General features: G+C 33.5%; 3 protein-coding genes across 20 annotated transcripts in view; 2 read left to right on the top strand and 1 right to left on the bottom strand.

Moving 5' to 3' along the window:
• The window catches only part of LOC127088336 (BURP domain-containing protein 9), an 87,147-nt gene extending 84,716 nt beyond the window's left edge, over positions 1-2,431 (top strand). For 2 of the 4 annotated variants that reach the window (XM_051029274.1, XM_051029273.1), the window contains exon 3: positions 623-2,431. In XM_051029274.1, coding sequence (XP_050885231.1) covers positions 623-2,098 — 1,476 coding nt within the window. In that variant the 3' untranslated portion in view covers positions 2,099-2,431. The remainder of the gene's footprint in view (positions 1-622) is intronic. The other 2 variants (XM_051029275.1, XM_051029276.1) reach the window with 2 other exon arrangements.
• Positions 2,432-7,290: 4,859 nt separating this feature from the next.
• On the top strand, positions 7,291-10,704 carry LOC127088338 (BURP domain-containing protein 9). 15 transcript variants are annotated; one of them, XM_051029288.1, is made up of 4 exons: positions 7,291-7,458; positions 8,057-8,590; positions 8,660-8,728; positions 8,960-10,704. In XM_051029288.1, exons 1-4 carry the CDS (start codon positions 7,405-7,407, stop codon positions 10,364-10,366), a joined length of 2,064 nt encoding a protein of 687 aa, XP_050885245.1. In that variant the 5' UTR covers positions 7,291-7,404; the 3' UTR covers positions 10,367-10,704. The 15 variants fall into 15 exon arrangements, with proteins under 15 accessions (XP_050885245.1, XP_050885240.1, XP_050885246.1 ...); XM_051029283.1 differs by having other exon boundaries at positions 8,798-10,704; XM_051029289.1 differs by having other exon boundaries at positions 8,057-8,314; positions 8,660-10,704.
• A 1,610-nt stretch (positions 10,705-12,314) lies between these two features.
• Positions 12,315-13,255, bottom strand: LOC127088335 (mediator of RNA polymerase II transcription subunit 32). The gene is made up of 2 exons (XM_051029272.1): positions 13,091-13,255; positions 12,315-12,961 (listed from the first exon to the last, which is right to left on the bottom strand). Exon 2 carries the CDS (start codon positions 12,954-12,956, stop codon positions 12,534-12,536), a length of 423 nt encoding a protein of 140 aa, XP_050885229.1. The 5' UTR covers positions 12,957-12,961; positions 13,091-13,255; the 3' UTR covers positions 12,315-12,533.
• Between the last annotated feature and the right edge of the window lie 782 nt (positions 13,256-14,037).

Raw genomic sequence — 14,037 nt, 5'->3', positions numbered from 1 at the left:
TTATTCAATTGTATTGTAGAATGGTCATGGAAACTTTGCCAGAGATATGAACCAAGGTAATCAACCTTATCTTGATGGGTGGCTCAAAAACACTCAATTGAAGAACCAAAAATCCTCCCCTAACTCCGACCAAGTTTATCTTGATGGATGGTTGAAAGATACTCGAGGTGAGAAGGAAAAAGTCAACTCTGACTCCAACCAAGTTTACCTTGATGGATGGTTAAAAGATATCCGAGATGAAAAAGAAAAATCCAACCCTAACCCCAATCAAGTTTACCTTGATGGATGGTTAAAAGATACCCGAGCTGAGAAAGCAAAATCCAACCCTGACTCCAACCAAGTTTACCTTGATGGATGGTTGAAAGATACTCGAGGCGAGAAAGAAAAATCAAACCCTGACTCCAACCAAGTTTACCTTGATGGATGGCTAAAAGATGCCCGAGCAGAGAAAGAAAAAATCAATCCTGACTCCAACCAAGTTTACCTTGATGGGTGGTTGAAAGATACCACAACCGAGAAAGCCATAACCAATCCTGATTCAAACCAAGTTTACCTTGATGGGTGGTTAAAAGATACTCGATCCGAGAAAGGAAAATCCAACCTTGACTCCAACCAAGTTTACCTTGATGGATGGTTGAAAGACACCCGAGCTGAGAAAGCAAAATCCAATCCTGACTCCAACCAAGTTTACCTTGATGGATGGTTGAAAGACACCAGAGTTGAAAAGGAGAAATCCTCCCCTGACTCTAAACAAGTTTACCTTGATGGGTGGTTGAAAGATACCCAAGTTGAAAAGGAGAAATCTGCCCCTAACTCTAAGCAAGTTTATCTTGATGGATGGTTGAAAGATATTCGAGATGAGAAAGCAAAATCCACCCCTGACTCCAACCAAGTTTACGTAGATGGATGGTTGAAAGATACCCTAGCTGAGAAAGCAAAATTGAACTCTGACTCTAACCAAGTTTACCTTGATGGATGGTTGAAAGATACCCGAGCTGAGAAAGCAAAATCCAGCCTTGACTCCAACGAAGTTTACCTTGATGGATGGTTGAAAGATACCCGAGTCGAAAAATTAAATTCTAACCATAACTCCAACCAAGTCTACCTTGATGGATGGTTGAAAGATACTCAGACTTTGAATCCAAAACCGACCCTTGACTCCAACCAAGTTTACCTTGATGGATGGTTGAAAGATACACGAGCAGAGAAAGATAATTCCTCCCCTAACTCTAACCGAGTTTACCTTGACGGATGGTTGAAAGATAGTCATGTTGAGATTGCAAAATCCACCCCGAATTCCAAGCAAGCTTACCTTGATGGTTGGTTGAAAGACTCGCATGCAGAGAACTACATGAAAAATGGACAACACTTGGAAGAATCAAACGGAAAACTATCTTCAAAAGTTGACCATACAGAAGCATTCAAGGTAGCTTTTTTCAGCCTAGATGATCTTTATGTGGGAAATGTAATGACCTTGCAATTTCCTATTAGAGAATATGCCCCGTTCTTGCCAAGAAAACTAGCTGACGAAATTCCTGTCTCCAAATCACAAAGTTCAAGCCTTCTTCAACTATTCTCACTCACAAAAGATTCTCCTCATGGTGAAGACATGATAGATGTAATGAATCAATGTGAGTCTGAACCCAATAAAGGGGAGACCAAGGCTTGTCCTACTTCTTTAGAGTCCATGCTTGAATTTGTTCATGGTGTTATTGGTGCCGAGACTAATTATAACATTCACTCGACTAGCTATCCCACAACATCAGGTGCACCTTTGCAGAACTACACTGTTTTGGATATCTCAAAGGATATCTATGCTCCTAAATGGGTAGCATGTCACCCCAGGCCTTACCCATACGCTCTTTACTATTGTCATTACCTAGACATAGGAAGTAAGATCTTCAAAGTTCTTCTAAAGGGTGAATATGGAGACATAATGGATGCTTTGGGAATTTGCCACTTAGACACATCTGCCATGAATCCTAACCATTTTATATTTGACCTACTTGGAATGAAGCCTGGGGAAGGTCCATTGTGCCATTTCTTCCCTGTTAAGCATGTCTTATGGGTGCCAAGCCCCCCACATGCCACCAAATGAATAAAAGGAAACTAGTTCATATCAGCTAGGTGTCTGTCCCAAAACTTTTCATGTTGTTTCTGTGCTTTTAATTTCTGTAATTTTTGTGTACTGTAAGGTCTTGTTTGTGCCCTAAGTAAGGTCTTGTTTCTAGGAACTAGGTAATTGTGTTTTAAAATAAATCTCAATTTAATATGTTAAAGATTGAGTTGGCGTCAGTTTAGTCTTTCAATTTTAGGTAGTTTGTTAGACCTCTTAGTAAGGAGTTTAGAACAATTATCCTAGTGTTATTATGTGTGTTGCCATCCGTATTGTAATTCTGTTTGTATTAATGAATATGAGAAATTTCCTTAATTCTATTATGTAAATAACCAATATCTATCATTTTTCAATCATGAAAATGTGAGTCAAATAATAGGTTCAATATAAACAAAGACTATGGAAAGACTAAGTATATATTATATTCTATTAGGTTAAATTGAAGCCAGCTTAATTGATATATTCATTTGAATAATCAATCTAATTACATATTGTGGTTTTTTCTGTCACAATGTGTGACTAAAATGAGAGTCCAAATGTTCAAATATATCAATGAAGCTCTATTGTGAAGAGTTTCAAGGCCTTTATACTTAGTAGGTTGAATGAGAATCACACTCAAACAATTCAGAAAAAAAACCAAACCAATAAATTAGAAAAATTTAACCAAATCTAAAGATAGCATGCAATGCTGGTGCATTATAGTCCAATCATAATATATTGAGAAATGGAAAAGAAATAATGATTTTTTGATAGATTGAAAGAAACATATATGAACAAAGAGTAATAAGTAATGATACTTTAAGAAAGCAGACACCTAAACGAGCGCCGAGGAATAGACCTTAACACACTAAAAAGAAGCATGCCTAGCTATCACACAACTAAGATGATTCTCACTGATATAAATAATATGTCTCATTTACCTCCATGGTGCACCTATAGAAAACAAAATTCAAAATTCAACAAATCTCTATTCACCTTATTATGCCCGTATCTTACATGGAACAAAAATACCAAAAAAAGATCAAAGGGAAATGGGTAAACCTTAGAATTGTGGCTTATATGTATTAACAAAAGGGTGTGTCTACACAAATCCATCTTCAATTATATTAATTAGAACTCTAGTATAGTCATTTTATGTTTAAAAAAAGGATGTGCAAGATATATTAAAAATATTAAGTTAAAAAAATGCTACTAAGGAGAATCTTCAAAAAACTGGCATCAAAAGGGGTTGAGGAGTGCGAAAGAGTTGAACTAGAAGAACCGGCTCCAAAGCCATGCTGCAATTCAATCACAAGCCAACAGACCACCGTACTCATCTATTCCAAGCGAACCGCATTGATAGGTGGAAGACTAGTCATGGTAGCTTGTCCAACCTTTCGTGCCACATGCCCCGTAGCCTCATATACTAAACACTTTGATCCAATCATTTACTTCACAGACTCTAGATACTCCTGAACTTGATCACATGTTACTCTAAACAATTCCCACTTTTGCTTAAAGCTTTCAAGAGCGGTATCAATTGTTGCTATTTTATCTGGGGTTGCACTTTCTTTGTATGATCATGCATTGTGTGTTTTATCCATTTCTTTCCCTTTGATTTAGCTTGATCAAATCTCATTTGATCAACTAGATCCTTTGACTTTACACACATTTCTTTTTTCTTTGTCAAGTGACCATAAGTCTGTTGGCCACTTGATGGGACCTGTCTCTATTACGTTGGAGCTAAAGCTTCCAAACAAGTAAAACACCCCAAGCTCAAGTCAAGGCATCAACCATCTGCCTCATCCCCACATAGCATCTCTGAGAACCTATTTCAACAACTTGTCAGGCATTAACAATGATTGCATGTCATGAGCCTTAAACAATAGAGAAAGGGTGAGAAGAAGCATTCATATCCTCAATTTGAATATTTTGGGCACAGGACGAATGACCCAGTTGCTCAGAGTATTCAACGTTATTCATAGGCTTTAGTGCAATTCAAGTCAATTCGCTGTCAAGTCTGCAGCTAGCCATGTGGCTCTCCTTTCAAGTTCCTTGTGGTTTAAACACCATCTCAAGTTCCTTTGGTCTAAACACCACTTTTTGATTTAAACACCACTTTTGCATATTTTTCGCTTTAAACACCAACCTTTGGTTTAAACACCACCTTTCGCTTATGGAGGAACGATGAAGACGAAAGAGAAGGAATAGAATGTTAGGTTTTTTTTTCGTGAACTGAGGAATCACTCTCTCTCAGCTCTCTAAATGTTTTGTTTTGACATTTAGGACATTTATGTAATCTTACACACCATAATACACATATGAAAATTAATTTTAATGGAAAAAAAACATTTACACGTAGCTTTTTTGATGAGTTGGTCTGACGAAGACAAAAAGTAAGAGAATCTTCAAATATTCAGAGAATTCATCAAACTATTTTTACAATAAGATTTTTCAAAAATGACTCATATATCAAGGGACAAAATAGATATTAACCTTTGTTTTTAAATGCCACATCTAAATTGTGTGTGATTTTTAAAAAATAATTAATTAATTAACTCTATGAATCAGGGAAAATAATGTTCACAAAATTTCACCTCAAATAATATTGGTTTCCTTGGAACACCTTCTCCTACGCGTTAAGCTTTCGAGATATGATTGGATTGAATGTTAAAAAAATATAATATGAAAGACTATAATAAAGTTACAGATATTAATTCATCTAATTCTTAAAAATATATTGTGATTTTATTTTTCACCTTTAAGCTTCTAAAAAAATTAAAATTGACAAAATTATTCTTTAAATTCTATAATCTAAAGAAACCCATTATCCATGTGAAAGATCCTTCTTTCCCTCATTTTCTTTAATTTTGTAATCGAAATTGAATTTGGATTTTATAACGCGAACAAACAAAGACATATTATTATTATAGATATCAAAAACTAATTGAAGAGAATTGTTCACTATATTTTCTTCAACTAATGATTAAATTTTAATCTTTTTTATAAAAATAATTCTGAGAAGTGTTTTACTTGTTTGGATTAGAGTTCAAATTTAATTTGAATTGTAGAATTAAAAATTGTCAACTTAAAAGAAAAATGATACCGAGAAAGGTTTTGTTAAAAGAATGTGTTTTAAGGGTTTGAGTTCTAAAATCTGGAAAACATTTTCGTTAATTATGAGAATTTTTAAAAATAATAAAAGAATTAGAAAAGAAAATCATAAAATATATTAGTCACATATATTTTCTTTATTTTAAAATAATTATTCTTTTTATATTATCAATATAATATTTATTATTTTTATTATACTTATTTAACTATTATAATAATTACAATTATTATTTTTTTAATAATATTAATTTATCATTAATATTTAATAAATATTGTTAGTTTTGAAAAAACTGCATATATTTTAAATAAAAAATATTAAGACATATTGTTGTTAATTTTATTTGAAGGGGTTGGATTTTCTGTTTTAATTGTGGTTTTCTAGTAGTCTGTATTGCAGTCCCAACACCTTCAATATATTGAATTTGAAGGGAAAGATTTAATCTCATTGCTCACATATATGACCGGAGGGATTATGTTTTCTTAGACTTTTTTTTTTTTGTCGAATCTCTACCGGTCGTAGTCATATGTTTCATCTATGTCTGTTTATTAGTGTACTATTTCAAACATTTCATGTTTTTGTCTTATAAAATTTATTTATAATAAAATTTGAAATTTTAACATTGAACAAAAAAAAGAAAAACTGTAACTTCTTTTTTGTTTACTCATTAATGTAAAAACTTTTATTTTATAGACAGTAAAAAAAAATTGAAGTTATCATGTGAGGTTCCTTTAAGAAGCTATGCATGCAAGCCCTTTCATTTGATTGTGTCAGTTTAACTACCTAAGCAAGCAAGTCTTACATGTAAACTTGTCACATTAACTATTCAAGCATGCAATCTCTTCACGCTATTTTAGAGTTTCTTGTGAAACTATTTTGTCTTTAAGCCTGAATTCATTGTTTCCTATGTTGGTAGCAGAAGATTCTTTAAACTCATTACAATAACCAAAACATAAATCATATTCATGATTTATTTTATTTGGAGGATTTTATGTTTCCTTAATTATGTCAGCTTAGTTGAGAACATGCAAGCTCCTGCATGTGATTGTGTCAGCTTAACTTGTCACATTAACTTCTTAAGCATGCTAACTCTACACACTGTTTTAAGACACTATTTTGTCTTAAAGCCTGGATATATGATGTTGTAAATTCCTAGGATTTGGTAGCAGAAGATCATGCAACTCGTTACAATAACAAAAAAATCAGTCATATTCATGATGTATACTAGTCTGACCAGAAACATAGAATAAGGTTTTCCCCTATATACTAGCCTGATCTCATGCACAAAAACCAGAAACATAGGATAAGGTTTTCCCCTACTAACACAGCATAGCATAGGTGGTTTCATAGTTATAGTTTTGTTACTTTTTCTATAGACAAAAAACTGAAAATAATGACCATTTACTAGTACACAAATTAACAACTCTATTTTATATCAACAAAATATTGACACTATATTTGATAAACTACCTTTCAGCTAACAGCTTTTTTTTAATAAAAAATATTGACACTATGTAAATTTTGAATTAAGATAATAGAGGTACAATTAAGAGAAAAAAATGAAATTAGGTGTGATTATCTTTATTTCTTCTACTTTTTACAAACAATTTTAAAAATATAAAGAAGATCACAAAAACAACCTATAAAGGTGTGGACATGTATATAGTAATCTTTAAATGTCCAAACATCATTTTTTTAAGGGTAGACTCTTTTTGATTAAAAAAGGAGTTTTTTGATTAAAAAAGAGTTATTAGTCGATGAATTATTTTATGACTCATAAGATAGCAACTTAAATATATAAAATTAATGTAGCTTAAAAATATGAAATGACATAAAAAAAAATATGATTAATATATTTTTGTTATATTTCAATTAAGATTACAAATGATAGAATTGAAAGAAAAAAAAAGATAAATTATAAACTACTTGAAATAACTTATCAAAATAAGTTATAAATTGATAACAATAAGCTATAAGCACATGAAATATAACCGTCACCAAGTAGATTATTTCTACATACACATAAATTGTAAGAAATGAACTAAAAACTTATAAAATGTTTTTTCCAAACAAAGCCTTACTCTCCTGGTTATTTGTACTTTTTCTTCTTACTTGCCTATAAATAGTTCAACTCATTTCCACTCCAATGCATATTTCACAGCAAAACAGTTTTTCCACAAAAACATAACAGAAAGAAATGGCACACAGAGTTGTTATGTCTTTACTCCCTTTTCTCCTACTCTTGTTGATTGTGAGTTACTAACTTTCCTTGCATGCTTCTATCTTTTAAACTTACATTTTTCATCATCTATTTATCATAATAATTTATCATTTTCATCTTTTATCTTTTACACTTACATTTTTCATCATCTATTTATCATAATAATCTATCATTTTTATCTTTTATCTTTTACACTTACATTTTTCATCATTTATTTATCATAATAATTTATCATTTTCATCTTTATTTACAATTGTGCAGGCATATTAAATTTAATAAAATTCAACATGTTCATAATCTATCATTTTCATCTTTATTTGCAATTGTACATGCATGTTTCTAAGATCCTTCTTCTTAATTGTTTTTCAGGCATTCAACAACACTCATAATCGAGTTGTTCTATATGATTTAGCTAAATTATGATGTTTTTTTTATGTAATGAAATTGAAAATATTCTACATACTATTTCTTAAGTTTCAAATTATGTAACTATCTCCTATATATACACAATGAATACTTATTCCAATGTGTCTCATTACACAATTGTGTTTTTTTAGTCATATATACCATTAAAAACATGTAATTAATTTGTCACTCACTAATATCCCTTTATTTAATTGTATTGTAGAATGACCATGGAAGCTTTGCAAGAGATATGAATCAAGTTGATCAGCCTTACCTTGATGGGTGGCTCAAAAACACTCCCCTGAAGAACCAAAAATCCTCCCTTAACTCCGACCAAATTTACCTTGATGGATGGTTGAAAGATACCCGAGATGAGAAAGCAAAACTCAACCCTGACACCAATCAAGTTTACCTTGATGGATGGTTGAAAGATACCCGAGGTGAGAAAGCAAAAGCCAACCCTGACTCCAATCAAGTTTACCTTGATGGATGGTTGAAAGATACCCGAGCCGAGAAAGAAAAAGACAATCCTGACTCCAACCAAGTTTACCTTGATGGATGGTTGAAAGATACCCGAGGTGAGAAAGCAAAAGTCAACCCTGACTCCAACCAAGTTTACCTTGATGGATGGTTGAAAGATACCCGAGCCGAGAAAGAAAAAGTCAATCCTGACTCCAACCAAGTTTATCTTGATGGGTGGTTGAAAGATACCAGAGCCGAGAAAGCCAAAGTCAACCCTGATTCAAACCAAGTTTACCTTGATGGATGGTTGAAAGATACTGGAGCCGAGAATGCAAAATCCAACCTTGATTCCAACCAAGTTTACCTTGATGGATGGTTGAAAGATACCAGAGCCGAGAAAGCCAAAGCCAACCCTGATTCAAACCAAGTTTACCTTGATGGATGGTTGAAAGATACCCGAGTTGAGAAGGAGAAATCCGCCCCTAACTCTAAGCAAGTTTACCTTGATGGATGGTTGAAAGATACCCGAGTTGAAAATGAGAAATCTGCCCTTGACTCTAATGCAAAATCCAACCTTGATTCCAATCAAGTTTACCTTGATGGGTGGTTGAAAGATACCAGAGCCGACAAAGCCAAAGCCAACCCTGATTCAAACCAAGTTTACCTTGATGGATGGTTGAAAGATACTCGAGTTGAAAATGAGAAATCCGCCCCTAACTCTAAGCAAGTTTACCTTGATGGATGGTTGAAAGATATCCGAGTTGAAAAGGAGAAATCTGCCCTTGACTCTAAGGAAGTTTACCTTGATGGTTGGTTGAAAGATACCCGAGTTGAAAATGAGAAATCTACCCCTGACTCTAAGCAAGTTTACCTTGATGGATGGTTGAAAGATACCCGAGCTGAGAAAGCAAAATTGAACTCTGACTCTAACCAAGTTTACCTTGATGGATGGTTGAAAGATACCCGAGCTGAGAAAGCAAAATCCAGCCTTGACTCCAACGAAGTTTACCTTGATGGATGGTTGAAAGATACCCGAGTCGAAAAATTAAATTCCAACTCTGACTCCAATCAAGTTTACCTTGATGGATGGTTGAAAAATACTCAGACTTTGAATCCAAAACCGACCCTTGACTCCAACCAAGTTTACCTTGATGGATGGTTGAAAGATACACGAGCAGAGAAAGATAATTCCTCCCCTAACTCTAACCGAGTTTACCTTGACGGATGGTTGAAAGATAGTCATGTTGAGATTGCAAAATCCATCCCGAATTCCAAGCAAGCTTACCTTGATGGTTGGTTGAAAGACTCGCATGCAGAGAACTACATGAAAAATGGACAACACTTGGAAGAATCGAACGGAAAATTATCTTCAAAAGTTGACCATACAGAAGCATTCAAGGTAGCTTTTTTCAGCCTAGATGATCTTTATGTGGGAAATGTAATGACCTTGCAATTTCCTATTAGAGAATATGCCCCGTTCTTGCCAAGAAAACTAGCTGACGAAATTCCTGTCTCCAAATCACAAAGTTCAAGCCTTCTTCAACTATTCTCACTCACAAAAGATTCTCCTCAAGGTGAAGACATGATAGATGTAATGAATCAATGTGAGTCTGAACCCAATAAAGGGGAGACCAAGGCTTGTCCTACTTCTTTAGAGTCCATGCTTGAATTTGTTCATGGTGTTATTGGTGCCGAGACTAATTATAACATTCACTCGACTAGCTATCCCACAACATCAGGCGCACCTTTGCAGAACTACACTGTTTTGGATATCTCAAAGGATATCTATGCTCCTAAATGGGTAGCATGTCACCCCAGGCCTTACCCATACGCTCTTTACTATTGCCATTACCTAGACATAGGAAGTAAGATCTTCAAAGTTCTTCTAAAGGGTGAATATGGAGACATAATGGATGCTTTGGGAATTTGCCACTTAGACACATCTGCCATGAATCCTAACCATTTTATATTTGACCTACTTGGAATGAAGCCTGGGGAAGGTCCATTGTGCCATTTCTTCCCTGTTAAGCATGTCTTATGGGTGCCAAGCCCCCCACATGCCACCAAATGAATAAAAGGAAACTAGTTCATATCAGCTAGGTGTCTGTCCCAAAACTTTTCATGTTATTCCTATGCTTTTAATTTCTATAATTATTGTGTACTGTAAGGTCTTGTTTGTGCACTAAGTAAGGTCTTGTTTCTAAGAACTAGGTAATTGTGTTTTAAAATAAATCTCAATTTAATATGTTAAAGATTGAGTTGGCGTCAGTTTAGTCTTTCAAACTTAGGTAGTTTGTTAGAACTCTTAGTAAGGAGTTTTGAACAATTATCTTCGTGTTATTATGTGTGTTATCCTATGTATTGTAATTCCGTTTATATTAATGAATATGAGAAAATGCCTTAATACTATTATGTTAAGAACTAGTTTCTATCACTTTTCAATCATGAAAATGACATTAAAATAATAGTTTCTATATAGACAAATTATAAAGACCAAATCTATATCATATTCTATTGGGTTAAATTGAAGTCAGCTTAATTAATGTATATATTTATTTGAACAATCAACCTACTCATATATTGTACTTTTTTCTGTCACAATGTCGGACTAAAATGAGAGTCCAAATGTTCAAATATATTAATGAAGCACTATTGTGAAGAGTTTCAAGGACTTTATACTTGATGGGTTGAATGAGAATCACACTCAAACAATTAAAAAAACCAAATCAATAAATTAGCAAAATTTAATCAAATCTAAAGATAGTGCATTAGAATAATGGCTTATATGTATTAACAAAAGGGTGTGTCTACACAAATCCATCTTCAGTTATATTAATTAGAACTCTAGTATAGTCATTTTGTGGACTACATAACAGTAAAACACCAAACATCACTAACATAAAACTGTGTGTTGTGTCACAAGAGTATTGGTTAAGATTGGTTAATTTGCCACAAGAGTATTGGAGAGTGAAAACCCTTTTAGAAATTGCAAGTGGGGTAGGGGTTCCAATAGCTGTAGATGAATCAACTATGCAAAGAACATTTGGCCATTACGCCAGAACTTATTGTGGAATTGATGGTTCAATAATCTATGGAAAAAACTTCTAGCTATTAGCACAGAGGAGGGACAATTCTCTGTAGTTAGCAACAAAAACCAGTCTCAGAAACTTCATGGAAGCAACAATCGTGTTCAGGGAATAAGAATTCTAGGAATCCAGCTCGTACAGGGAACGGTCAAACAAGAGAACCAAGTCTCAAATGTCTTGATCATTAACCAATTTCAGCTTTTAGCTAATACAAAAGATGAGGATCAACAGAGTCTTAAATTGGGAACACAAAATGCAGAAGCGGCTGATGAAACATGCTTAACAGTACAACAACATTACCAACAATCACGAAAGACACCAATGGTGGCAGCAGCAGCATAAGGATACAATTCTGGTAAATTCATCATTGCAAAGTAATTGTGAGACCAAAGCAAGGACTCGGTGACAAGGCAAAGTCATCACTCTCTTTAAAGGGGTAATTAAAATCATCCAACAAGACCAACTTCAACCGAAAGGAAATAATGAACTACCGGGAATTCTGGAAAATTGGATAGTTGCAATGATGGAGTTACAGAGTAAAACAAACCTAGAATCTGGACAAGTTAATTCTTTTGCGCAAATGTGTGACTAAAATGAGAGCCGAAATGTTCAAATATGTCAATGAAGCTCTATTGTGAGGATGAGTTTCAAGGACCTTATACTTGGTAGGTTGAAGGGGAATCAGACTCAAACAATTCACAAATAAACCAAACCAATAAATTAGCAAAATTTAACCAAATCTGACACGGAAACGAGCGCGGGCAATAAACCTTAACACACTAAAAAGAAGCGTGCCTAGCTATCACACAACCAAGATGGTTCTCACAAATTTGAATATTATGTCTCCATGGCACACCTACAAAATAAGAGTTCGAAATTCTACAGACCTCATTTTACCCGCTGTCTTACATGGAACAAAAACACCAAAAAGCCTTACACAAATCCATCTTCAGTTATGTTAGTAATTTTGTGGACTACATAACAGTAAAACACCAAGTAGTCTTGTGTCATACACATTGCACATAAGTTACATACTTTAAAATACACCTACTTACTGTGTAGGAAACAACTAAATGGGAAAAAGCCGTAATGCCATTTTGGAATTGAGAAATATAAATACAAGACATTAAAAACACTAAGTTAAAAAAAATGCTACTGAGCAGCATCTTCAGAAAACCTGGCATCAAAAGGGGCTGAACTAGAAGAAGCTGCTCCAGAGCCATGCTGCAATTCAATCACAAGCCAACGAACCGCTTTACTCATCTGTTCCAAGCGAACGGCACTGATAGGTGGAAGAGTAGTCATGGTAGCTTGTCCAGCCTTTCCTACCACATGCCCGGTAGCCTCGTCCACTAAACACTCTGATCCAATCCTTTGCTTCACAGACTCGACATACTCCTCGGCTTGATCGCACGCTACTCTAAACAATTCCCACTTTTGCTTAAAGCTTTCAAGAGCAGTATCGGTTGCTGCTGTTTTATGAGGGGTTGCAGTTTCTTTGGCTTCAAGAACAGTCGCTGCTGCAGCAACAAAATCTTGATAGGCAGTATTTAGAGAGTCAACCACACTATCCATCGAGCCTGTTTAGTCATGTTAAACAAGGAAATTGCAGAAAAAAAGACAATAAAAAAGAATGAAGAGAAATAAGATCTAATTCTACGAAAGCTATAAGAAGGGAAAATTGAAATTGAAAACGGTAGAAATGGAACCTTGGTAGTTGAGATTGAGTTGGGGGTTGGGAGTTGAGTTAAGTGAAAAAGGGAACTTGTTGTTTCTCTTACACCAATGCCACGGCGGTCGGTACCCATCCAAATGTTGGATTGCTTTGTAATTATCTGTTTTTCTTTTTTCTTTTATAATAAAAAATATAGGCAGGTTTGTAAATTATATCTTCTTCTTTTTTTAAGCAAATTCTAATTGTCTTTTGTTTTATAAAGAATTATAATTATTAATCTAATTAGAAATGAGTTAGTATCTACTTGAGTGTAAAAAAGGTTTACATGATTTAATTGATCACTATCATTCATTTGTATTTCTTTAAAGATGATTGAAATAAAAGTTAAATTATTTTCGATATACGTGTAAGAACATTGAAAATATGAGCGTGGACTTAACTTAAAAAAAGAATTAAAATTATTATTATTAAATATATTAAAATATATTTTAAAATAATTGACAGTAAATTAAGTTAAAAAATTGGTTAAGAAAAACTTTTCTTAATATGTGTTAATCAATAAATATAAAAGTTATACTAGGTTTAGTGTTATTTTTTATATTAAATTATGTTATTATCAATTTAAAATAAATCAGTCTTTTTTTAAGCCATATAGCCACAAGTAAAATATAACTAAATTAAAAGTTAATGTTATTGAATGTGGTGGCTCATCTTGACTAAAATATTACTAACGATAAATATAATTAAAATATTATAATTTAAATTAACTAAAAATTAAAAAAATTTAATACAATTTTTTCAAATATTTAAAACAACTTCGACAAAATAAAATTAGAATATATAAAAGGAGATACACAACTTCGAATTAAAGTACCGTTTTCCTCTCTTTTAAACACTTGAACTCATCAATAATTAAATCAATGGTGAAGTGTCCGGCTATTTCTTTTTCAATATACAACATTATATTATCAGCAAGAAATT

Source organism: Lathyrus oleraceus, chromosome 5 (genome assembly GCF_024323335.1).
Source record: "Lathyrus oleraceus cultivar Zhongwan6 chromosome 5, CAAS_Psat_ZW6_1.0, whole genome shotgun sequence".
In the NCBI taxonomy this organism is placed as follows: domain Eukaryota; kingdom Viridiplantae; phylum Streptophyta; class Magnoliopsida; order Fabales; family Fabaceae; genus Lathyrus; species Lathyrus oleraceus.
Note: the sequence above shows the minus strand (reverse complement) of the source record. Positions and strands in the feature narration are given on the sequence as shown.